A 27,434-nucleotide genomic window follows, 5' to 3' on the forward strand; every position below is an offset into this window, starting at 1 on the left:
TCAGGAACGACGTGCGTTCAGACGTCATACGTGAGCATGCAATAAGCCCAAAGTGGTGACGTCACCTAGAAACAACATCATTTTTGACGTTCACGTTCACGTGTTTGCTCACGTTAACGTGCAGCTAAACCTTACTATTTTGAACAGTGTATGTTTTTTGTTTGGACTTATTTGTTTGTCAACTGAATGCGTTTGGGGAAAAATGATGACAGCAAGCCAGTTGGCAAAAAAGCAACCTTTGAGGAGGGTCATTCTGGAATTTAGCAAACAGCTGATCTGCCAAAAATTTATAAGACAAAATGACAGGTGGAGATTCAAACCACAGTTAAAGGCAGTAGACACTACTGGTAATTACTCAAGATATTTATTAGCATAAGACCTTTCTTGGTAACGAGTAATGGGGAGAGGTTGATAGTATAAAACATTGTGAGAAACGGCTCCCTCTGAAGTACAGGTAGTAGAGTTTTCGAGAAAGAAGCAATTTTCCACGAATTTGTTTTCGAGACCTCAGATTAAGAATTTGAGGTCTCGAAATCAAGCATATTATGAAAGGACACAACTACATGTATGCTTTTCCTATCCTTATTATCTCGCAACTTCGACGACCGATTGAGCTCAAATTTTCGAGGTTTGGTATTTTATTCATATATATATTGAGATACACCAACTGTGAAGACTAGTCTTTGACAATTCGCAATAGTGTCCAGTGTCTTTAACAGTATCCTCGCAAAAACGAGAGGCCCCCTGTTATGGATCTTGGAACTATTTACAAGAGGAATTACACCAAGTTGGGACTTATAGCCTAAAATAGCGTGATAGGCCCTACCCTGGTGAAGAGAAGATTAGAATCAGTAGGAACCAACGGAAACCATGGAGAGTGTATCCAGGTTTGCGTGTTTGTGTTTTGAACCTCTGTTTGAAATTAAAGACGCCTCGCCCTGAAGTTAGCGGAGATAATTTCGTTTTTGAAAAGTTAGAGTGTGGTTAGATGACTTTGGTATAGGCTATGGAAGATTGAAGTTTTGTTTGTATGTAAAACTCCCCAAAAGGATGTGTTTACAAAGTGAAAGTGTCGTGGCCGAGCGGTTAAGAGCACCGAATTCAAAGTGTTCTAACCAGCCGTGACACTTGTGTCCTTAAGCAAGACACTCAACCATTGCTTCGTCCTTCGGATGGGACGTAAAGCCGTTGGTCCCATGTGTTGTGTAACGCATGTAAAAGAAGCCAGTGCACTTATCGAAAAGGGAAGGGGTTCTCCCCGGTGTTCCTGGCTGTGGCTGTATGCGCCGTAGCACCTTGTATATCCTTATGAGGTGCTACATAATTGGGTCTCAAAATTCATCACTTCAATAACCCATCTTTCTGAAAGTTTGTATAACTCAGCACCGCATGTTTGGTAGATACGTGCGCTATAAAGACTTCGATACTATCAGAAGTGGCATCATCACCATCGTGATCACTTTATATTTAGGCTGTGTTAATCCAGTGTACGTAAGATAGCCCGCTTCACGTAAATGCTATGGATTTTCTTTCTACTTTTTCAGTTCTGGTCCATGCTGTTCATGCATGTGATTTCATCCCTCCATCTTCTTTGTCTACCTCTTTTCCTTTTCCCTGTTCTTGGTTGCCTTTGGGGTGTGGGAAGGGAGTTGAGGGTAGTCGACTGGGCCTATTCAGTTTTATTTTGAAAATGAACATCAATTTTTGCAAAAGATAGATATACCCACCTTTAGCATAACTGGAAGCAGGAAGACAGAAAGTTCACTGTGCTTTTTAGTTGGCACGAACCCGGATCTCAAGGGGTTAAGAAAACGGCCCCCATGCGTGACAAGCAGTAAGTGGTATCTGAAACTGCTATTTATAAATATAAGGGTTTTTGTGGGAAAAGAAACTTTTACTGTGAAATAAAAACAAATTTGCTCAATTGTGTTTGCACTACTAAAAAATAGTCTTGAAAGTGTATATAAAGAGGCTCAGGGGGCTCGCCCAGGCACTGTTTTGACCGTGAGCTGTCGCGCTTGAAACCGTTTTCAGTCATTGTCGCGAGAGAGATTCCCCTGATTTCGTCGGTTGTTCGATCATCTTCTGCCATGCCTCTACGCATACTAGCAATCTTGACAGTACTGACACTGGTGTTGACCAGCTGGGTGAGTGTTTGTAAGAGAATTATTTGAGACACATTGATTATGAAGCCCCACTTGAGCCTTCTGACTATATAGTAGTGCGACCAAAAGACACTAAGTTGCGGCCTTAAAGGAAGTTAACGAAAGTTGCGGCCGAAAAAGATAGTAAGTTGCGACCGTAAAAAGATAGTAAGTTGCGACCGTAAAAAGACAGAAAGTTGCGGCCGTAAAAAGACAGAAAGTTGCGGCCGTAAAACGATGGTAAGTTGCGACCGTCAAAATATAGAAAGTTGTGGTGGAAAAAAGATAGTAAGTTGCGGTCGTTAAGAAGATAGTAAAACGCGGACGTAAAATGATGGAAATCTGTTGCCGTAAAAAGATAGAAAGTTGCGGCCGTAAAAAGATAGAAAAGCTGCGGCCCTAAACCGACAGAAAATTGCGGCCGTAAAAAGATAGAAAGTTGTGGCGGAAAACAGATAGTAAGTTGCGGTCGTAAGAAGTCTGTTGCGACCGTAAAAAGGTATAGGTTTTCTCGGTCAGATCCGAAAAATGAGCAGCCAATATCATGTTCATGCGTTCTCCAGTTGTTACTGCGTTTCAAATTCAGAATTCGGCCATTTAATTTAATTTTGAATCTAGTCAAATGCATTTAGCACTCTGTTCAATTTAGCGTATCGTCATTCTTTTTCGTGACACACACGCCTCAACAAGCGTCTGTGAATTGGAATGCTGCTTTGATGAATTGTTAAATTGAACGATTATTTTGTTAAATCGAATGACACAACATCACATTTGACTAATCATAAAACGAAATCGAATGACTCTTTTCAGTAGCATTCGATTTCGCGCGAAATAGAATAGCTTGGTGGTTTAATTGGCTGTTCATTTGCCGAAATTGACCGAGAAAACCTATATAGTAAGTTGCGACCCTAAACAAGTAGTAAGTTGCGGCCGTACACAGATAGAAAGTTGCGACCTTAAAAGCATGGAGAAAGAAAATAGTAAAAGATAGACATTTGCGGACGTAAAAGGATAGAAGTCTGCGGCCGTAAAAAGATAGAAAGTTGTGACGGCAAAAAGAAAATAAGTTGCGGTCGTAAGAAAATATAGGTTTTCTCCGTAAAATTCGGTTAAATGAGCAGTCAATTTTATTTTCATGCGTTCGAATTAAAGCTATTTTGCCTCTCCAGTTGTTACTGCGTTTCAAATTCAGAATTTGGCCATTCAATTTCGTTTTGAGATCGAGTCAAATTCCTTTAGCACTCTGTTCAATTTAGTGTATCGTCATTCTTTTCCGAGACACACACGCCCCAAGAAGCGACTGCGAATTTGAATGCTGCTTTGTGAATTGTTAACTTGAATGATTATTTTGTTAAATCGAATGACGCAACATTACATTTGACTAATAAAACGAAATCGAATGACCCTTTTCAGTAGAGTGCGATTTCGCGCGAAATAGAAGCTTGATGGTTAAATTGGCTGCTCATTTTCCGAAATTGGCCGAACAAAACCTATAGTTAGTTGCGACCGTAAAAAGATATAGTAAGTTGCGACCGTAAAAAGTAGAAAGTTGCGGCCGTAAACAGATAGAAAGTTGCGACCTTAAAAGCATGGAGGAAGAAAATAGTAAAAGATAGACATTTGCCGCCGTAAAAAGATAGTAAGTTGCGACCGTAAAAAGATAGTAAGTTGCGACCGTAAAAAGACAGAAAGTTGCGACCGTAAAAAGATAGAAAGTTGCAGCCGTAAAAAGATAGAAAGTTGTGGCGGGAAACAGATAGTATAGACCTAAGTTGCGGTCGTAAGAAGTTGCGACCGTAAAAAAGTAGTATGTTGCGGCCGTAAACAGATAGAAAGTTGCGACCTTAAAAGCATGGAGGAAGAAAATAGTAAAAGATAGACATTTGCGGACGTAAAAGGAAAGAACCTGCGGCCGTAAAAAGATATAATGTCGCGGCCGTCAAAAGATAGAAAGTTGTGGCGGAGAAAAATTATAGCAAGTTGCGGTCGTAAGAAGATAATAAGTTGCGACCGTAAAAAGATAGAAAGCTGCGCGGCCGTAAAAAGATAGAAAGTTGCAGCCGTCAAAAAGATAGAAACCTGCGGTCGTAAGAGGATAGAAAGTTAAGACCGTAAAGATAGATAGAAAGCTGCGGCCGTAAAAAGATACCAAGTTGCGGCCATAAAGAGACACTAAATTGCGGCCGTAAAAAGATGCCAAGTTGCGGCCGTAGAAAGATGGCGGCAAAGATAACAATTAGTTGCCGATGCCGCCATTTGATACATACTGAATACTAATGTAAGGTAAGAAGTGGCGACCGTAAGTTATACTAAAGCTGTGGCCCTTAGATGCAAAGTGCCGGCCACAAGTTGCAATCTTAAAGGACACTATTGGTAATTGTCAAAGACCAGTCTTCGCACTTGGTGTATCTCAACATATGCATAAAATAACAAACTTGTGGAAATTTGAGCTCGATATTGGTCGTAGAAGTTGCGAGATAATGATGGAAGAAAAACACCCGTGACACACGAAGTTGTGTGCTTTCAGAAGCTTGATTTCGAGATCTCAAAATCTAATTCTGAGGTCTCGAAATAAAATTCGTGGAAAATTACTTCTTTCTCTAAAAGTAAGGTACTTCAGAGGGAGCCGTTTCTCACATTGTTGTATAATATCAACAGCTCTCCATCACTCGTTACCAAGTAAGGTTTTATAATAATAACCATTTTGAGTAATTACCATTAGTGTCTTTTTTACCATCACTGCCTTTAAACGGTATGATGTAATGACCTTTTAGATTAATGTCAATTATTGAGATATAAGTATAATGCATTTTGTGAAACGTTTCACTTCGAATAACTGCGATTATGGAAAAAGATATCACTTGTCCCCCAACAATTTAACCTGAGAAGCGTTACTGACAGTAACGCTTCTCAGATTGTGCAAGCCCTAACAGATTATCTGCTGGGACCTAACTTATTAAATCCCGGTGACACGTTGCCTCGCATTATTTGGCGCTTTGGGCTATAAAACGCTTTTGTAATGAAATAAATACAACTGGAAAGATGTTTGAAAAGTACAATCATGTATTATGATCCATTCAAAGTTCTTCGCAGTGCATGTGTTCCCCTTAACTTCGTAAAACTAACGGCCTGCCATTTTGCAGAACCAAACTTTTGACTCCACGAAAGGGCATGACTGTGTTATGCGAAGTGAAAGAAAACCACAATATTTTGTGGGTATTGGATAAATCAATAAATTTTTCCACTATTAAGGCATCCTGCAAACCACCATTCATAAATACCTCAGACAGTTTCGCTATTCCTATTTGTGGAGAGCGCGTCACGTGGGTCGTGTATAAACCTTTGTTTTTGACCAGTAAACAGTGTTGAAACATGTGCGTGACACGCGAGCTTGCACCTGTTCTTATAAGACAGTTTCTTCATTCCTATTGGTCGAGAGCAACGGCTGAAACAGTTGTGCCACATCACGCGATACGCGCGACGCGCACAGCATTCCCTTGTAAGGAGTTGTTTACCCGAGGGCGGCGGAGGGCTTTACCATTTCATAGCTGGAGGGGTGTTGTGTTGAAAGAAATCAGTGAACAATTATAATTTTTGCATTTATTTTACTTTTTGACCAAAAAGTTTCGATGTTTTTGACCAAAAAGGTATTTTTGAATGGGAATCAAAGTGTGTTGAATCGGTTTTCAACTAGTGGTTTAAACCCGCAAAGGCCTGGTTCTTGATAATTTACCTCGACTTCGTCTCGGTAAAATTATCAAGAACCAGGCCTCGTTGGGATTAAACCACTAGTTGAAAACCTCTTCACCACACATTGATTCCCTTATTAATTTCATAACATACGCTTTTTATTATAGCCTAAACCAGGAACATCTCCCGTTATCCTTCGCAATGGCAGGAAACCGATTAAACTTGCGCAACCATTATTTTTCTTTGACATACCTTTTTGCTCATTATGATGTTGCCTTCACTGGTACTGCTGTTAACCCGTCACGTCGTTCCTTCAGACACACGACGTCATTTTATAAGGTGTTTATTCGCAACTAGAGGACGGACTTTATAACTGTTGTAATGCCGTGCTCCCATTGGCAAATACTCTACTCGGCTTTGGGCGTGAATTGCTACGTTTGTGCTGCTTGGCGAAAATACAGCCGCCATCTTGAAACAAATAATGTGAGATAACAGTTTTGAAAACACTTTTGAAATAATGGACAACTGTAAAACAAAAACAAAAAAACAAAAAAGGAAGACCACATTGCGAAATGGCCACCGTCTTACTATCATGCCCACCATCTTGCAATAAGAGACTTTGGAACGCTAGGTGGCAGCAGACTTACCAGGTAAATGTCCATTGTTCACGTAGTTCTGAGCATGCGCACATAACCGAGAACAATGGATTCTGCTGCCACCAAGCGTCCCGAAAGACCCCTATTGAGATACCTTAACAAATTTTAAAGAGTGTTAATGATATACTTTGTCACAGGTTGGGACGGCAGAAGCGGTGGATAACTATTATGTCGCCCAAAAAGCAAAGGAATACGCAGCTCAAGGCAGCACTAGATGGACATTTGAAGCGTATCACCCATATGGTGGGAGAAACACGGACAAATGCAACCTCTTTGTTGCAGATGTGCTTGAAGAGATGGGGAAAAAGGTCCCGCATAGGTAAGACATGGACCACTCAGCACCACTCTGCCTAGACTTGATTCAAGTCCCATTCTCGTGTGAGAGGTCCCTAAGCATATACCCAAACTTACTATAAATAAAAACAACACGTAGCATACACAGTACAGTGCGCGCTCGCCGTCAAAATGTGGTCCCGAGAATGGGATTTGACGAGGTCGTTTCTTACTCTGCACGTTGTTATTGGAAAATCTCCCCAAATGGGGAGATGTACAAAACCAATGGGAGCGTGGAAGCGCTGCCCGCTGGTAAAATATTCATTATACTCTGTGACATCACAGAGTGGAAGACAGTGGGGCGGGTAAACTCATTAGCAGGCAAGGGGGTGTCGGTGTCATAAGTCGTTTTATTGCACTTCCCAAAATTAAACTTGACCAAGATGGAGGCAGCATGATAAAGGTTTAAACTATTAGCCCGACTTATTTTGTGCTTCCGTTTCCATCTTCTTATCAATTCAGATGGTGGGGGATGGCTGGCCCTATCGGTGCAGGGGAGTGGGGCAACCCACATTCATCTTACTTGACAAGCGCATGGTGCTGGAAGAATACATTAACTCCGAATGAAGGTAACGTCGTCGGAGACGGGAGACACGTCGGGATCATGACCGGATTGAGACAAACAACCAGTGCCGGAGCGAATGGACTCGTGACCAACGACTGGGGTTTTCGTGCATTTGGACCTGGAAGCCGTGATTCTGTAACCTTCTGGGCAAGCGTTTGTTCTTTTTGAGAGGTCCCTAAGCAAGTCACCCCAACTTTACTATAAAACAACACGTAGCATGCTATACAGTACGGTGCGCGCTAGCCGTCAAAATGTCAACTTACTTGGGAACGAGCAATGTGGAGCAGTTGGTAGTACAACACATTGTGAGAAACAACTCCCTCTGAAGTAAGTCAGTTTTCGAGAAAGAATTAATTTTCCACGAATTTGGTTTCATGACCTCAGAATTAGATTTTGAGGTCTCGAAATCAAGCATCTGAAAGCACACAACTTCGTGTGACAAGGGTTTCTATTATTATCTCGCAACTTCGACGACCGATTGAGTTCAAATGTTCACTGGTTTGTTTTCTTTGTGCATTTTTGAGTATGCTTAGTTTCCTTTAAATGAAAGGCATCTCTCATTTGTAATCAGTTAGTCATTCTTTGTGACATTAGACTTGTGAACAAGTCGTTAAATCGGGGAGCCAGCAGTTCGCGCGAGAGCAATGATCTCGCGAGAGCACCGCCACAACTCGACTATATCACCGCGTGGGACCGATATAACGACTTGTCTACAAGTCTATTGTGACATTGGTTTTACCTGCTAGATATAGAAAAAAAATGTGAAGTTCACACGCTCTTTGTCACACTTATGTGTACATTAGTTTGGACAATCGACGTAAGTAATTTAGTCTTGGTACAAGACGCTACTATCTCAAACTCGTAACGCAACGCGATAACCCGACAGAGGGCTTGAATCTTGATATTTTTTTGTTTATATGTTAATATATGTTTAGAATGCCAATTGTTTTAATGTTGCGATTGTTGGTTTCTGTTTAAGATTTTTTAAGACAATACATGTGTATGCTGCTTTCGCAAGGTTGCTGATTAACAGTTTGTTGTTTTCACTTTTGTACGAGATAGTATACATAGCCAAAGCAAATGTTCGCCACTTTTATATGTTTGCCATTTTAAAGGTAGTGGGCACTATTGGTAATTACTCAAATTAATTATTAGCCCAAAACCTTTCTTGGTGACGAGTAATGGGGAGAGGTTGATAGTATAAAACATTGTGCGAAACGGCTCCCTCTGAAGTAATGTAGTTTTCGATAAAGAGGTAATTTTCCACGAACTTGATTTCGAGACCTCAGATTTAGAATTGAGGTCTCTAAATCAAGCATATGAAAGCACACAACTTCGTGTGACAAGGGTGTTTTTTCTTTCATTATTATCTCGCAACAACTTCGATGACCGGTTGAGCTCAAATTATTGCAGATTTGTTATGTTATGCATGTGTTGAGATACACCAAGTGAGAACACTGGTCTTTGACAATTACCAATACTGTCCAGTGTCTTTAAAGTCACCTGGAAGTGGTATTTTTTTAAAATAAAGCTTTTGTAACTATTATATGTGTTTTGATGAGTGGAATGTGAATAAACAGTTAACTAAGGTTTTAAAAAATCAGTTCTCATGTTATTTACAAATTTAAGAGTAGACCCCGACCCGAGAGGGCGCTGTTCGTGACGTCAATCGAGGCAGACTTTGCCTGTAATGCGTAGAGTAAACACAATTGCAAAGTACATGTACGGACAAAGTCGTGAGTTTGTACTTTCTTTTTCCCGGCAATGCCGGCCAGGTGTAGTGCTGCTGAATGCAGAAAAACACTTTTTGAAATGTACCAACTCAAGACTTGGACGTACATGTACTTTCCACGTGTGTTCACTATACGCATTGCAGGCAAAGTCTGCCTCGATTGACGTCACAAAAGGGGTAGGCGGAGTCAGCCCCTTAAACAACTTATATATTTTTTAAACATATAAATCGTGACAAACAATTACTAAAAAAATTGTTTTATTGTTCGTAAGCATATACTCTTAAAACAAATTATATTTCCAGGTGACTTTAAATAAAATGCCACACAAACAAGTCAAAATCAGGCAAAATACGCAAAATTTATGAAGACCTTTAAACTCAATAAAATTAGCATGCACCCATCAAGCAGTATCCCCGATTGTGCTGCTTGGCCAAAATACAGCCGCAATGTTGAAAAATAAAGGGAGGTTAACAGTCTCGCACTTTAAAAATGTCCTTTTAAATTTTATAAAGACAACCGTAAAACGAAATGAAGATAATATTGCGAAATGGCAACCATTTTACTATCATGCCGACCATCTTGAAATTGAGAGACCTAAACTGACACTAAAGCCATTTTCACACGAAATTTAGCAAGGGTCCCTTGCTTAGTTTTAGCATGGTTGCGAAATATCACCTCGTGTGCAAGGACAGCAAATGTTCATTATACTGTCCGTAAAGGAAAGCAAATGTTTTCTTTGGGACCTTGGTCAGTCCAAACGTGTGTTATCCTTTCACAACGTGGAATTTGAAACAATTGTACAATTTGTAGTTTTCACAAACACGCTTAAAGGCACTGGACACTATTGGTAATTACTCAAAATAGTTATTGGAATATAACCTTACTTGGTAACGAGTAATGGGGAGCTCTTGATAGTACAAAACACTGTGAGAAACAGCTCCCTCTGAAGTAATGTAGTTTTCGAGAAAGAAGTAAGTTTCCACGAATTTGATTTGGGGGCTCAGATTTAGAATTTGAGGTCTCGAAATCAAGCATCTGAAAGCACACAACTTCGTGTGACAAGTGTGTTTTTCTTTCATTAGTATCTCGCAACTTCGATGACCGATTGAGCTCAAACTTTCACAGGTTTGTTATTTTATGCATATGTATGTTGAGATACAGCAAGTGAGAAGACTGGTCTTGGACAATTACCAATAGTGTCCAGTGTCTTTAAAGCCATTATACACTTTCGGTAAACAGTATTGTCCAAGTCCCACACTTCGTGTATCACAACTTACATATAAGATAACAATCCTGTGGAAATTTAGGCTGAATCGGACATCGGAGTCGGGAGAAAATAACGGGAAAACCCACTCCTGTTTTCGCGCGTTTCGCCGTGTCATGACATGTGTTTATAACAAATCCGTAATTCTCGTTAACGAGAATTTATATTGTTTTACCGTTTTCTCAAAAAGTAAAGCATTTCATGGACTAATATTTCAAGAGATGTCTTTCACCATTACCTTCTGTAAACCCTGTAAATTATTTGTAAATCTGTGAACCCTTTTTTTTTTCTGTACCGAAAGGGTCCAATGGCTTTAAACTAAGCAAGGGACCCCAGTTAAATTGCTGTCGTGTGAAAAGGGCACTAGTCCCTTTTCGAAACCACGTTTATAGCCTTGGACTCCAGCTTGGGATCCGTCCTTCAGATTGAAGTCCCTTATAATATGGAAAGCGCACGTCTTTAAGTAACTGGTTGGAGCCATATGACCAAAATAAGAAGCCCTTTGTGATGAGTTTCATGCTTTTATAAGAGGCATGAGGTTTCCACAATGCTAAAGTCTGGACCATACGGAGTGAAAGGAGCACTTAATGGCGTACATTTGTGCTCGATACGGCAATTTATGATTTTTGGCAATTTTAGATTGTGATTGAAAAAAAAAACACCCTGTTGTTTCAATTATTTCCAAACTATAGCTCCTTTTAAAACCGCAGCATTGGCTCATGCTTCATATAGGCTCCGTCGGTAATTATTTAGAAAAACGCGCCCTTTCAGGTATAAGGGGCTTTAAAAGGGCAGACGGGGCTTAAGAGCCAACGCTTAAAGGCATATGCTGGTGGAAGACTCATATCAGGACCCAGACTTTGACCCATTATATCGTTTCGATGTTATACATATAATTTACAAAAAATAGTTAATGGCCTGACGTTTCGACCCTAGCAGAGTCTTTCTCGAAGGCTAAATGACAACACAACAAACATGAACAGGTAACTATAAGTGAAACATAAGCAGTGAAGTGGAAATACATGAATGGGGTTAGAAAGCATACATAAAAAAACAGGGGGGTAAACAATGAATAGGGGGACAAAAAAGGGGGGGTTGAAGGGAAGGGACTGGCTTGACCACAAGCAAGAGGATGGAAACACATATAATTTACAACAGAATAAGATCGTTCTTTCTGATAGACTAATGCAAAACATTTTGGACACGTCAATGAGTGGCATGCATGGGCGTGGCATGTCCTTAAGCGCTCGCGTCTCACCACTGTCGTGCTGGTTCGGTTCACACGGCCAAGGCCATCGAGACTTTCCATGCCAAGTTTTTTGTTTCTCTGGGGTAGGCTTACGGTTTTCCTTTCTCAGGGAAAATGGAACACTTTTGATTGCTGGCTGTGTGCTCTCTATTGTCGGTCGACATGGCTGACTGCCAAAGGTGCACTGGCACGCCTGTGGCTCAAACAGCTTCTTAGCTGCAACATTCACAATGATTAATAGCCTCCGCAACATATTATTTAATTATCAAGTTCGCGATTTTGTTTCGCTCACATGAAATCTTAACGTAAAGAAGGTCATCAAACGGATCTTGGAATTTAAATTCAGCCTTTCAGGCAGAATGTATGACGTCAAATACCCGGCTGAGAAGAAACGTATTAAAATTTTGCTTTTGTATTTCATAAACATATCTTGTTGTATCAGTATGTATGAGTACTGGTGAATACTCAATTGTAAGTTTTTACCCCCCCCCCCCAAAAAAAAAAGGGGGGAAGAAGAAAAAAAAAACCTAAACCAAAACCCAAAATCCCAAAACGCAGTATTTGTTGTCAGTTTGTTTTGTGTGTATAGATGACAATTTGATTAGTTGGAATTTTCAAACCTAAGTATTGATTATGACTACATTGTTCATCTCCTGTGATCCACATGGAACTTCTTTGTACAAAGTCTGTTGAAAAATTTAGTCTGGTCTGGAACCAACGGTAAAGACATGCAAATTGTTGTGTTATTTATTTGTACATACTTACTATTGTTATTCTACAATACTCGATCAACGTTGGCTGTAAACTGTAAAGGGCTGTCAAGAGCAGAGAACGACAGGGCTTTTACAGACGAGAGGACGGAGCCTGAAGCCAAATGTATCGGCACTCTGCATGGCACACATTTTCAAATATGTGGAGACATCTTTTGTTTTTCTCTATTTTGTCTCCGTACATTTTCAAACAGACTTTGTACAACAAAATTTCATATGATGGAACACCCCCAGTCTTTAGAATTTGCCCACATGGAGTTCTTTTAGTTCCCATTTTGTTTGTGTGTCATTGGCCTGCATGGTACGGAATATGAGCAGATGCTCAAACGAACCTTGCGGATCCTGTTTTGAGTCATGTTGTTCTTAATTATTCCCATTACCAAATACCATGTGTCACATGTACCATTGTGATTAGTATCCTGTTCACTTTTGCTTAAAGGTAGCATCATTTTCTGTTTAAGCAGCTCTATTCGGCACGGGCAAAATTGTTTAAAGAGCTATTATTAAGCGAAAAAGTAGCATAAATCAACAAATTAATAACAGACTAATGGTACAGCCAAAACATGATAAACAGACCTTCTCAGCTTTTGTCAGAGAATCGTTAAGCATTATTTTCTGCCGCTTTAAGCAGCTTAAAAATTGGGCAGTGACGGTACTTAGTTGGAACCAGTATAAAGAACCAACGGAAACCATGGAGAGTGCATCCGGGTTTGCGTGTTTGTGTTTTGAACCTCTGTTTAAAATTAAAGACGCCTCGCCCTGAAGTTAGCGGAGATAATTTCGTTTTGGAAAGTGAGGGTGTGGTTAGATGACTTTTGGTGGGCAATAGAGGAATGAAGTTTTGTTTGTATACCGTACAACTCCAAAACAACGATGTGTTTATCACTGGCGGTGTGGCAGGAGATTCTGTGCCCCCCCCCCCCCCAGACTTGATTCAAGTCCCATTCTCGTGTGAGAGGTTTCTAAGCATATTTTCCTCCAAAATTTTCCTGTAAAACAACACGTAGCATACATACAGTGCGCGCTCGCCGTCAAAATGGCCCCTTGCTTAGTTTTAGCAGTGGAATAGAGTCGATAGTGAGAATATGGATTGGATGATAGGGATGCTCCCACCATTGAGGTGTGGATGGGAGGAACAGGTTTTGGAATGCAGAGCATCACAAAACAATAGTTTCCTGGGGATGGCACTGGATTGGGACTTGAGTCAAGTCTAGTCCTCCCCCCGGAGATTTGGTACGCCCATGGCAAACTGTGTACAAACTTCTTCTGATAGCGCCCTCTTTTGAATCCTCCTGCTCCAGCCCACTATTTCTCATTTTTATTATAGGGGACCGAATCTCCGGCGGACAGAATTTATTCCCACTACTCCACATAGAGAGCTGGACGTGTTTGTGTGTGCACATCTAAATCGGGACCTATCTGTAACAGATGATGACAATAGGGTCTAGGTTATTGGTTGAAGGTACCAATCTTGAAAGTCCAATTGGAGCTGGTGCCAAACAAGCTGGTAAAAACAAAAGGGGATTGCAGGTTGTTTACGCACAAAGATGCAATAAAGTAAGGTTTGCGAGTGGATGCAAAATAATGAAAGGCGCCTACTTATTAGTTGCGCAAATTTCTGGCACACTATTCAGAAATGATAGAAAAAGAAAATCAAAAGAAAAAGCGAAATCAGCACGGTTTTTATCCCAAATCCCCGACCAATCACCAATGGAATAGAGTCAATATTGTGAGAATATGAATTGGATGTAGGGATGCTCACCATTGAGGTGTGGGGTGGGAGGAATCACGGGGAAGTCAATTATTTATTTCACAATAAAATAATACATCCACCTTTAAGCCCGGTTCATACTTCCTGCGAATGCGAATGCGAAGCGAATTTGACGTGAATTTGACGTCACACCCTCCTTTCGCAGCAATATTCGCAAGAGAGTAGAGCAGAGGGCAACTGCTGCGAATTGCCCCGTTGCGAATTTGTGACGTCAACATTCGCTTCGCATTCGCATTCGCAGAAAGTATGAACCGGGCTTTAGTATGACTCAATGCAGGAAGGTAGACAGTTCATTTTGATTAGTGCTCGGCACGAACCCGGATCTCGAGGGTTAAGAAAACGGCCCACATGAGGCAAACAAGCAGTGTATCTTACTTTATACTTAAAGACACTATTGGTAATTGTCAAAGACCAGTCTTCTCACTTGGTGTATCTTATATACATACAATAACAAACATGTGAAAATTTGGACAATGGAAGAAAAACACCCTTGTTGCACGAGTTACGTGCTTTCAGATGCCCTGAATTCGAGACCTCAGCTGAAGTCCCGAAATCAAATTCAAACTATTGTAGTGAGAAATTACTTCTTTCTCAAAAGAAACGTTCAGAGGGAGCCGTTTCTCACGATGTTTTATACCATCATCAGCTCTCCATTGTTCGTTTAATACCAAGTAAGTTTTTATGCTAACAATTATTTTGAGTATTTACCAAATGCCAAGTGCCTTTAATTGGGGGTTAGTTCTGTTGAAAAAGGAACTTCTGCGGTGAAATATGAACACATCTGCTATTGTAATTTGCAATACTAAAAAAAAATTAGAAAGTGTGTATATAAAGGAGCTCAGTTCCTTTACATCTCAGAAAATGTTTTGGCCGTGAGCTGTCTAGTTCCTGTCTTCTTCGTGAGAAAAATTTCCCTGATTCGGTTGTTCGATCATCGTCACCATGGCTCTACGCATACTTGCAATCTTGACTGTACTGACACTGGTGTTGACCAGCTGGGTGAGTGTTTTTTTAAGAGAATTCTTTTAAAGACGCAAATAATATGAAAGAAAAATATACTAACTTGCGGCCGTAAAAAGATGCTATTAGTTGCGGCCGTAACAAGATAGACTCTGAAAACTAAAGAGTTTAAAGGCAGTGGACACTATTGGTAATCACTCAAAATAATTATTAGCATAAAACCTTACTTGGTAACGAGTAATGGGGAGAGGTTGATAGTATAAAACATTGTGAGAAACGGCTCCCTCTGAAGTGCCATAGTTTTCGAGAGAGAAGTAGTTTTCCACGAATTTGATTTCGAGACCTCAAGTTTAGAACTTGAGGTCTCGAAATCAACTATCTAAACGCACACAACTTCGTGTGACAAGGGTATTTTTTCTTTCATTATTATCTCGGAAGTTCGATGACCGATTGAGCTCAAATTTTCACAGGTTTGTTATTTAATGCATATGTTGCGATACACCAAGTGAGAAGACTGGTCTTTGACAATTACCAATGGTGTCCACTGCCTTTAATCCAACACTTGCATGAGTTCGGTGAGTGTATACACTTCGAAAGTGTTAGATCCAGCGTTTTTTTTTTGGTTAAATCTAGCATTATAAGTTTTTGATCCAACGCAAAAGGGTTAATTCAACAATTCAAGTATTATTTCAACATATCTCAAAAAAGTTCCTTTGAGTTGTTGGATCAGCTTTTTAAACGTTAAACTGGCACTTAAATTGTTGACCGAATACTTGATGGATTTAACATATACAATGCTGGACTCAACACTTTCAAAGTGTAGTCACTCACCGAACTCATGCAAGTGTTGGATTCAACTCTTTAGTTTTAGAGTGTACTTAGTTGCGCCGTAAAAAGGTACTAAACCGCGGCCGCAAAAAGATAGTAAGTTCCGGCCATAAAGATACGAAGTTGCGGCCGTAAGATACAGTGGGACTGTATGGTAAGAAGTTGCAGGATACAAGTTGCAGCCGTAAAAATATACACTCTAAAATCTAAAGAGTTGAATCCAACACGTGCATGAGTTCGGTAAGTGACTACACTTTGAAAGTGTTGAATCCAGCATTTTATATGTTAAATCCAGCATTGTAAAATATTCAGGATCCAGTATTACTGCCAGTTTAACGTTTAAAAAGCTGATCCAACAATTCAAAGGAATATTTGTTTGAGAAATGTTGAAATAACATTTAAACTGTTGAATTAACCATTTTTGCGTTGGATCAAAACGTTTAAATGCTAGATTTACAAACAAAACGCTGAATCCAACACTTCCAAAGTGTAATCACTCACCGAGCTCAAGTGTTGGATTCATCTCTTTAATTTTTAGAGTGTACTAAGTCGCGGCTGTAAAGAAGTTGCGACCGTCAAGACTCAAGAGACGCTAAATTTCGGCCGTAATACTAATTTGCGGCCGTAAAAATAAACTTAGTTTAGGCCGTAAGAAACTTTGGCCGTAAAAAGATGCGAAGTTGCGGCCGCAAAAAAAATATTAAATTGTGGCTGCAAAAAGATACTAAGTTGCTGCAAAAAAGTTACGGCAAAGATAACCAGTTGCACTTAGATACTTTGTAAGGTAAGAAGTTGCAGCAAGATGCAAGTTGCAGGAAAGAGGAAGTGGTGACCATGTGGTCGTTGTATGCAAAGTGCACCAAAATACGAAGCTGCAGTCAACTAAAGGAAATTGCAACCTTAAAGGCAATGGACACTATTGGTAATTACTCAAAATAATTACTAGCATAAAATCTTACTTGGTAACGAGTAATGGGAAAAGGTTATAATATAAAACATTGTGAGAAACGGCTCCCTCTGAAATGACGTAGTTTCCAAGAAAGAAGTAATTTTCCACGAATTTGATTTCGAGACCTCAGACGTAGAATTTGAGGTCTCGAAATCAAGCATCTACAAGCACACAACTTCGTGTGACAAGGTGTTTTTTCTTTCATTATTATTTTGCAACTTCGACGACCAATTGAGCTCAAATTTTCACAGGTTTGTTATTTTATGCATTATGTTGAGATACATCAAGTGAAAAGACTGGTCTTTGACAATTACCAATAGTGTCCAGGGTCTTTAAGACACCAAATTGCAGCTGCAATATTGTTGGTGACCGAAATGTACTAACTTGCGGACGGCGTGTTGTAGGAAACATTTTTTTTTATCCAAGGTTGCTTTGACATAAATGTATTATACTTTGTCACAGGTTGGCAAGGCAGAGGCCGTGTCCGGCACTACTATCGCCAACAAAGCAAAGGAATACGCTGATGCAGGCCTGACTAATTGGACATATGCTGCAGCTCATCCAGATGCTAGTCGGTTTGACTTTCGTCAAAACCTCGTGACTGATGGGTCAAACGCGAGAAAAAGCCACCTGTTTGTGGCAGATGTTTTTGAGGCAGTCGGGGTAACGGTCCCGCATAGGTAAGACATGCACCACTCAGCCCAGTGTATTAGTTAAGGCCCCTATTATGATCCCTATAATGCCAACCAGTCAATAAAAGTGTAGAATACCGATGCTGGTCCCCGTTGCTGTAGAGGGCAGCAGACTTAATACCAGGTAATCCAAAGTTCATTGAAATGTCTGCCAGTGTTAAAGAATAGGGAGACGCATGCGATCTAGCCAGACCTCAGTAGCCGAAGTCACCGGACTCGGTGTTAGTTAAAGGCAGTGGACACTATTGGTAACTACTCAAAATAATTATTGGCATAAAACCTCACTTGGTAACAAGTAATGGGGAGAGGTTGATAGTATAAAGCATTGTGAGAAACGGCTCCCGCTAAAGTGACGTAGTTTTCGAGAAAGGAATAATTTTCCACGAGTTTGATTTCAAGACCTCAGATTTAGAATTTGAAGTCTCGAAATCACGCATCTAAAAGCACACAACTTCGTGTGACAAGGGTGTTTTTTCTTCCATAGTTATCTCGCAACTCCGATGACCAACCAAGCTCAAATTTTCACATGTTTGTTATTTAATGCATATGTTGAGATACACCAAGTGAGGGGACTGGATTTTGACAATTACCAATGATTTCCATTGTCTTTAACCAAGTTGGTAAGGCTGCTGCCACTATATCGTTTAACAGTCTCCCATTCTGAATTCAAACGGCCAAAAATTTAATACTATCAGTCTGACTCATTTTTTGCTTCCAATTTATTATCTGTTTAGAAGGGTAATGGTGGCGCCGGTACCTATCAGTGCATGGGAATGGGGATACCAGTATACCTCTTACTTGACTATATCCACATTGTGCTGGGAGTTAAGATCGTATCCGAGTGTAGGTTACGTCATCAGCGATAGAACATACGTGGGGATTGTGACCGGAGCGAATGAAACAACCATTGCCGCATCTGCCAAACTTCTGTCCGTCGACTGGGGTTTTCGCGATGGATCTGGATTTGGAAGCCGTTCTTCTATAACTGCATACTGGGAATACGTTTGTTAAAAGCATTCAGACTTACAGCGCCTTTTGCGGGGGTCTATTCACTATAAACCGCCCAAGGCTATTTGCGATCAAAAAAAGTTATTTATCCAGAGTCGTATTTTCATGAGACAAATTGTAAAGTTTAAAGGGACACGTTGCCTTGGATAGGGCGAGTTGGTCAAACACTTTAACATAAGGCCGAGTCACACGCAGCGATAACGAAAACGACCACGACGCGAAAATAAACCGCATCAATCGAGGGCGTGCATTGTTAACGTCCTCGTAAACGTTCTAGTTTTCGTTCTCGTTATCGAGGCCTGTTTGTGTGACCGGGCCTTAACTCGCCCTATCTTATATGGGCATCGTCTCTAAATAAATACGTAAACAAAAAAACCTGCTTTTATAAGTTTTTAAATATTTTTTTGTTATAATGTATTAATGTATGCTAAAATTGCATCGGGGATAAAGCATTATTAATGTTAGTTTTACCCATACACCGATGTGTGTTTAAGCACTGTATACTCAGTACTTTCCCCGAGTCCTGTGAAAAAAAATTACTCGGTGTGATTCAAACCCACGACCCTTGCGATTATAGAGCACTGTCGTACCAATATCGGTGGTCTAGTTGGTTAGACGCTGCTCAAGAATTGCAAGGTTCGTGGGTTCGAATCCCACCCAAGTAATATACCTGTGAATGTTTTTTTCACATGACTCGGGAATAATTTTACATACATATTGTTGTAAAAAAAGCTGTGAAAATTTGAGCTCAATTGGTCGTTGAACTTGCGAGATAATAATGAAAGAAAAAGACACCCTTGTCACACGAAGTTGTGTGCGTTTAGATGGTTGATTTCGAGACCTCAAGTTCTAAATCTGAGGTCTCGAAATCAAATTCATAAAAAATAACTTCTGTCTCGAAAACTATGGCACTTCAGAGGGAGCCGTTTCTCACAATGTTTTATACCATCAACCTCTCCCCATTATTCGTCACCAAGAAAGCTTTTATGCTAATAATTATTTTGAGTAATTACCAAAAGTGTCCACTGCCTTTAAATGAATGGTATCTCTCATCACTTGTAATCAGTTAATCATTCTTTGTGACATTGGTTTTACCTGCTAGATACATAAATGTGGAGTTCACACGCTCTTTTTCACACTTTACATTATAGTTTGGACAGTCGACGTAATCTAGTCTTTGTCCAAGACGTTACTATCTCAAACTCAAACTCAAGCTTTACTTCTTGAATTCTGTCAAGTTTAGACTGCCAATTAATAATGTAGCGATTGCTGTTTTTGTTAAGGTTGTTTGAAGACAATAAAATGTGTATGTTGATAAACAGTTTGTTGTTTTCACTTTTGTACGAGTTATCTGTTTGCCATGTTGATACTATTGATTATTTTGTCTTCCATTTTGAACATGCATATTTGAGTATGCCACACATAAAAGTCAGGATAAGGCAAAAATACTCAAAGTTTATGATAGTAAACAATGTTTTTTAATAAAAAGTAAAATAAAATGAAGAAGATGAAGATTCAACATGCATCTTAGGCATGGTAGCATGCACCCCAAGCAATATCATCGATTGTGCTTGCTTGGCCAAAATACAGCCGCCATCTTGAAAAGTAACGGGATATAAATACTCTCGCCCTTTTGAAATGTCCTCTTAAACTCTACAATAGACATGTACAACAGAAATGAAGATAATTTTGCGAAATGGCCACCATTTTACTATCACGCCCCACCACCTTGCAATTGAGAGACCTAAACTGACACTAAAGCCGTTTTCACACGACATTTAGCAAGGGTCCCTTGCTTAGTTTTAGCATGGTTGCGAAATTGCACCCCGTGTGAAAGGCAGCAATGTTTATACTGTCAGTAATTCAGGAAAGAAAATTTTTCATTAGGGACCTTGGTTAGTCCAACCGTGTGTCGTCCTTTCACAATGTGAAATTTGCGATTGTGCAATTAGTAAAATCACAACCATGCTAAAACTAACCAAGGGACCCCTGCTGAATGGACCCTTCCCATGAAATATGCTAATTATATTCACGCATGCGTACAGACCCTGTTGGTTGGCAAACACCATAGAGTTGTGCACTAAGTGCGTCACGCACCCATTAGCCGTGTACAAACAGCGCGATGTTCTCTCATTTTGTCAACCAAAACGTTAGTGCGCACGCGCTATGTGCAATTTACATATTTCATGGGAAGGGTCTATTGCTGTCGTGTGAAAAGAGCACTATAGTCCCTTTTCGAAACCACGGCTATAGGCTTGGGCTCCAGCTTGGGATCCGTCCTTCTGATTGAAGCCCCTAGGCAAAGCGCATAACTGATCGGAGCCTATAATTATGTCATTTCTAAGTTGGCCCCTTTGTGCTGAAAAAAACATGTAAATTTCCACAATGCTAGAGTCTGGACCACATGGTGGAGAAAGGAGCACTTAATGTCGTGCATTTTGTGCTCGATGGAATTGCTATAGCTACTTATCATTTTTGGCAATTTTAGATTGTGATTGAAAAAGGGATTATTTTACATACATATTTCCAAACTATAGCTCATTTTAAAATCATCAATACAGTCCATAAAATCCTAACTATATCTGACACTGTGAAATCGGATACCCACAATAGATAAGCTATTTCCATTTTTTAAGAAAGAAAGAACAAGTCAGGAATTTTGGAGTAGAATTATACGCCATCAGTTTACGACCGCAACAGACGCTAGACACCAGGTCAAATAATTAGCTTCATGTTATACCCGCAACATTATGTGTGTGGACATGTTTTTCTGTTCATGCACTGTACTTCATACAAGTGCATCAATTCAAGGGGACCCACCGTGACCGACACCGTCAGTGAGAAATCGCAGGTAATTTGCATATTCCCATTGTTGGCTCCTGTTTTGCATATGAAGACCATTGAAATGTAAGTCAATATCAATGGAGGTAATCATTAGAGTCGAGTTCATGAGCACGCTCTGGGATTTCCACTTGCAGGCCTTTTCACCAGCAGTACTGGGAAAATTCACTGTTGCGAAATAAGCATTGCAGTGTATGGACAGCCTTTTGTATCAAATAAGAGTGTCATTATGGCTGCCGAACAGACATATGGAACATCATGTATGTGGTAATGCACTGTTGTCTGATACTGGTTTGCACAAGGTTTGTGAAGTCTGTAACAATTTTTAGCGTTGCTCCGCTGGCACTTTTTAAATAAAAATCACGGTATCTAAGAACAGGACATCTATAGAATTGTGTGGACGAAGACGAGTCGGTTTTAACGTCATCGTTTATTCAAAATGAAGTGTCGAAGTTGTGGCGTTCAGAAACTGTCAAATGAGTTCCCGCCATGGACCATTATGGAAGAATGTAGACATGCTCCTCTCCATTGCCTTAGGGTAAGTGTGTTATATATAAGTCACATTGATGTGTTACATTGTTTTAATATATGACAATGAACATTCCAGCGCATTTTCTGAAGGCAACTAACCATACAGTTTAATAATAATTATATCATGGAGGTTTACGCCTAACACATTTTGTCTCAATTTTTACATAAAATCAAGGAGTAGAAATGAAAAGGGCTATTAAAAACCTTCGTCTTCCTCGATGTACTAAAAAACAACCACTCATATAGGTCATGGTTTAAAGGCCATTACAAAATATGAACGCAAGGAATTAAGTGGATTTTTATTTCCATTGAGGCCTTGGTCGGTTTCAAGACTCTGTCCATATTCAGTGGTTATGAAGCAATCTTACTTAGACCATAATTGACCAGTGGGTTAAACTAATGGATGAAAAGTACGTGGGTTCAGAGAACTGTTAATGGGTTTTCATGTGATTTGCTATAAAGTGGAACTTCTTATTAGGCAGTGGACACTATTGGTAATTACTCAAAATAATTATTAGCATAAAACCTTTCTTGGTGACGAGTAATGGGGAGAGGTTGATGGTATAAAACATTGTGAGAAACAGCTCCCTCTGAAGTGCCATAGTTTTCGAGAGAAAGAAGTAATTTTCCATGAATTTGATTTCGAGACCTCAGATTACGAACTTGAGGTCTCGAAATCAACCATCTAAACGCACACAACTTCGTGTGACAAGGGTGTTTTTTCTTTCATCATTATCTCGCAAGTTCGATAACCGATTGAGCTCAAATTTTCACAGGTTTGTTATTTTATGCTTATGTTGAGATACAGCAACTGTGAAGGCTAGTCTTTGACAGTATACAAATATTGACTGCTTCGAGTGCTATGGTTAAAACTATGACTCCTGAGGTGATCCCCGGAGCGTTCTATTTTCCCGAGGCGAAGCCGAGGGAAAATAGAACGCTCCGGGGATCACCGAGGGAGTCATAGTTTTTAACCATTGCACGAGTAAAAGCAGTCAATATTTGTTTTATAACACCCCAAACATTTCTAAATACTGTACTATTATTATTAAGTTACAGACCTGAATGCTACAATCCACGGACAACGCGAACACAGATTGCAAACACTTTTACTTACTGTGTTGCATGTAGTGTCGTGCAATCCGAAATGGTTACAGACTATTAATTTATCATCCTCGTACACGCAACGGACGTCTGGGTACTGCACGTCGTGTGCTAGTCTGTCGGACTAGCGCACGGCGCCATGTGCTAGTCTTCGGACTAGCGCATGATGGCAAACCGACGCACTATCACACGGCCGTCGTCTAGCAAAACTAAGACATGTCATGTGACGCGCTCTAAACCAATGAGCAGGCAGAATACTTGCAAGGGGTGTTATAATTACCAATAGTGTCCACTGTCTTTAAGGCAGGATTTACGGCTTCATATATTATTATTAGCATTTGCTACAAAGTAACAACAAACAATTTTCCTAAACTTTCTTGTTATGCAGGATACTTTTTTTGTAAATGTAAATTTTTTCCCAACACATATGCAGTGAAAATCTGGCCTCAATTGGTCGTCGTTGTTGCATTTACAAGAAAACAATGAGATAAAAAACACACTTATCATGTGTGCTTTCAGATGTACGAGTGAGAAAGGCTTCTTGACTGAAGCCGTTTCTCAAATTTTAGGGTGACAGTTAACTCTTTGTCTAAAACTAATTTTGAGTCGTTTCTCACAATGTTTAATACTACCAACAGCTCATTGCAAAGTAAAGTTGTTATGGTCACTTTAATTTGTTGAGTAATTATAATATCAACAGAATATGAACTGCCTTTTATTTACTAAGTATAGTGTATATATTTCATTGTTGTCCTGATTGTTCTTTGCAGTGCGTGGTTGCCCATGTTGAAGAACATGGCGAGTGTTCCCAGTGCGACGTCACTGTTGGTGAAGATTCTATCCGTCTAAAGCGATGCTACAGCCAGCTGGAAGCCATGTTTCCAGAGTGCAAGCTGAATTACGTCCCAAAGGCGGAAGGAGCACCTACGCTCAGTGGAAAGGGCTTCATCAGCCTGGCCATGCTGAATGGTGACAGTGCAAGTTTACAGCTTAACTCGGGCATGACGGTGTCAACATTGAAAGTATACGTGAAAAGTAAACTGCAAGTTCCACTGGAGAATCAACAGCTAATTTACAATGGGACTGAACTTAAGGTAGGTGCATGAATGCACAACTGTGTGGTTGTATACAAATAGTGTGATTAAACTAAAAATTGTCGTATAAGTAGAAAGTAACTGGGCACCCACACTTTTTCACCAGTGACTATAAAAGTATTATATTTTATTCAGGTAAAGATTTTGGTCATAACAGTGTAAAATGGGTGTCGAATAAAATGTTTTATCCGAATCTTTTTATAACAACCTATTCATCCCTTTCTTTTTATGTCCTAATCAGGTGGTTCAAAACACTTTAATATTGTAAGCTTTTATATTATTATTATTATTATTATCCTTATCCTTATCCTTATCCTTATCCTTATCCTTATCCTTATCCTTATCCTTATCCTTATCCTTATCCTTATCCTTATCCTTATCCTTATCCTTATCCTTATCCTTATCCTTATCCTTATCCTTATCCTTATCCTTATCCTTATCCTTATCCTTATCCTTATCCTTATCCTTATCCTTATCCTTATCCTTATCCTTATCCTTATCCTTATCCTTATCCTTATCCTTATCCTTATCCTTATCCTTATCCTTATCCTTATCCTTATCCTTATCCTTATCCTTATCCTTTTCCTTATCATTATCATTATCATTATCATTATCATTATCATTATCATTATCATTATCATTATCATTATCATTATCATTATCATTATCATTATCATTATCATTATCATTATCATTATCATTATCATTATCATTATCATTATCATTATCATTATCATTATCATTATCATTATCATTATCATTATCATTATCATTATCATTATCATTATCATTATCATTATCATTATCATTATCATTATCATTATCATTATCATTATCATTATCATTATCATTATCATTATCATTATCATTATCATTATCATTATCATTATCATTATCATTATCATTATCATTATCATTATTATTATTATTATTATTATTATTATTATTATTATTATTATTATTATTATTATTATTATTATTATTATTATTATCATTATTATTATCATTATTATTAGCTGCTCAGGACTGGGTGTCCCTTAGCCTCCTTTGAAAACAGTCCCCGTTCATGTCTATTTCTAACTAAATGCTCTGCCTCATGAAGTAGAATGTTGGCATGCCCATCCAGAATTTGCACCTTCCAGAGCAATGGTGGGCGTCCTCGTTGGCGTGGAGTGTTGAAGTCACTGTAGTAGACCAGGTTGGGTAGCCTGGCATTCTGATAACATGGCCAAACCAGTCCAGGCGACGTCTGGTCACTACATCTGTTACTGTTGTGTTCATCTTAGAGTTGCCTGCGTATTTCTTGATTTCTCATTTTGTCTCTTAATGAGACACCTAGTATGGAGCGGAGGCATCTCATCTCAAAGCCTTCCAGTTTTTGTTTGGTGGCTTTTGTGAGAGTCCAGGATTCAGAACCAAGTGTTGCTATTGGGAGGATGAGCGATATCATGATTGGTTGGTTTCTTCAACTGAGTTTTGACCTGCTATTCAAACTTGGCACACGGCCATTGACTTCCCAGTTGGGTGAGATGTTACTTTACTACTTCCAAGGGGTTGGGCCACCAGCCGCTTCTTCTAGATGACAGACCCCCATGTGGGTTTCCAACGGTTTTCCTTCCGTTTCCAGCCTAGGTGTTTTTATTCTGGGGGCATGGAACCCAGTCGTCTCCGTCAATCTGCCTGCTCTTTGGTGAGCAGTTGCCAGGGTGCTCCACTTGGAGGTAGGGACTAGGCATTTTGTATTGGTAGAGGCATTTTCAGTACCAGAGAAGGGGCTTATGGTGGTAATGCCCTCCTTTTCGCCTTACGGCTAGGCACCCGCCCGGTCGCACCCCATTGCTTTTAGTTTTAAAATAATTGTTTAGTAAGTTGTCTTATCGTGTTTTGAAAGCATATATTTTTTGTGTTTAGTATTTTTTTTTTTTTTCATTTTGCATGGACAGGAGTTTACTGATGCGAAAGCTGCAGCAACTCTGGGTTATTATCAAGTCCAGCCGACTTCTACCATTCACGTGAGGCGACTCCTCTACTCCGCACCTAAAGATCTGGACAAGGTGGTGTTTGACCTTAACTGGGGTTATCCAAGTCGAAGGCGTGATTTTTTAGATGCAAGTGTTTTAATTTTTGAGAGACATAAATATGTAGGCGTTCTTGACTACCGGCACACGAGTTTCCCACCAGCCATGCGACATTCGGGAGATCTGATGAATGATAGAAATCGCACAGGTCACCATTTTATCAATGTAGATCTCCATAAAATCCCAGCAAACATCACCCACTTCTTCTTCACTCTGAGTGCTTGGAACTCCCCCACAGTGTCCAGATACCCGAATCCTAGTCTACGGTTTTACAAGCAGTCTGAGCCAGGCAAGATGCTGTGTGAGGACACCATAACCAAACTGAATTACTCTCAGGCCATCGTTATGGCGTGGATGACCAGACAAGGCGGCCATTGGTGTGTCTTCAGCGCTGGGAAGCCTTCAGCCGGTAACGCGAAAAACTATAAGTGTCTGGTGTCAACAATACAAGGCATTATTTCTAATGGAGTGTAGAAATTGGGTGTGTGGGTATATTTTGGGGATTTTAGTGTAGAAAATGGGTGTGTGTTTTCTATTCATTGTATGATAAAGGGAAGGCAAATAACCACCACGCCGCGAGAGTAACATAATGGTGTAGAAATACATGCAGTATTAATTTCATATAAAACAGGCGGTGATCCCTGTTTTTTTGTATGCCGGGGTGGGCCTAGTGTGGCATACACCTAATTTTTTAGACATAGCATTCTAATTATGAACAAAATTCAAGTGTTTAGTGTGAGTCATTTAACGAGAATTTTTTAATGTGGAATTCGAGGTCCGCTGCAGTTGTACATCAATTGATTTAAAATTACATTGCAGAATGTTGCTTTACTCTTCCATTCGCTTCTCTGATGTACCTCTCTCTTTATTTGTTATTTTGTCGAGTTGGTCTTTGAAAAGCGCTTGTAACCGTTTGTTATAAAATGCATATGGTTAGAAAAAAATGATTTAAAAGTAGAATACAATGATCCACACAAATTTGCCTCAAAAATGCGTGATTTTCCTTTTACTTTGCGAACTAACACGGTCGGCCATATAATAATGGGAGTCAAAAATTTGACTCCCATAAATGGCCGACCGTGTTAGTCGACAAAGTAAAAGGAAAACCACGTAATTTCGAGTGATACTTGTGTGGATCATTATATTCTACTTTAAAAATATCTATCTAACCATA

General features: G+C 39.7%; 3 protein-coding genes across 3 annotated transcripts; all 3 read left to right on the plus strand.

Moving 5' to 3' along the window:
• Window positions 1-1,911: 1,911 nt before the first annotated feature.
• LOC139945524 (uncharacterized) lies at window positions 1,912-8,988 on the plus strand. The gene is made up of 3 exons (XM_071942902.1): window positions 1,912-2,147; window positions 6,628-6,809; window positions 7,286-8,988. Exons 1-3 carry the CDS (start codon window positions 2,091-2,093, stop codon window positions 7,554-7,556), a joined length of 510 nt encoding a protein of 169 aa, XP_071799003.1. The 5' UTR covers window positions 1,912-2,090; the 3' UTR covers window positions 7,557-8,988.
• Window positions 8,989-15,019: 6,031 nt separating this feature from the next.
• Window positions 15,020-19,913, plus strand: LOC139945031 (uncharacterized). Its single transcript, XM_071942275.1, has 3 exons — window positions 15,020-15,174; window positions 17,375-17,592; window positions 18,339-19,913. Exons 1-3 carry the CDS (start codon window positions 15,118-15,120, stop codon window positions 18,613-18,615), a joined length of 552 nt encoding a protein of 183 aa, XP_071798376.1. The 5' UTR covers window positions 15,020-15,117; the 3' UTR covers window positions 18,616-19,913.
• Window positions 19,914-21,506: 1,593 nt separating this feature from the next.
• On the plus strand, window positions 21,507-27,185 carry LOC139945135 (uncharacterized). The gene is made up of 3 exons (XM_071942412.1): window positions 21,507-21,991; window positions 23,859-24,182; window positions 26,126-27,185. The coding sequence occupies exons 1-3, from the start codon at window positions 21,893-21,895 to the stop codon at window positions 26,732-26,734; spliced, it is 1,032 nt and encodes a 343-aa protein (XP_071798513.1). The 5' UTR covers window positions 21,507-21,892; the 3' UTR covers window positions 26,735-27,185.
• The last annotated feature ends 249 nt before the right edge of the window (window positions 27,186-27,434 follow it).

Source organism: Asterias amurensis, chromosome 12 (genome assembly GCF_032118995.1).
Source record: "Asterias amurensis chromosome 12, ASM3211899v1".
NCBI lineage: Eukaryota > Metazoa > Echinodermata > Asteroidea > Forcipulatida > Asteriidae > Asterias > Asterias amurensis.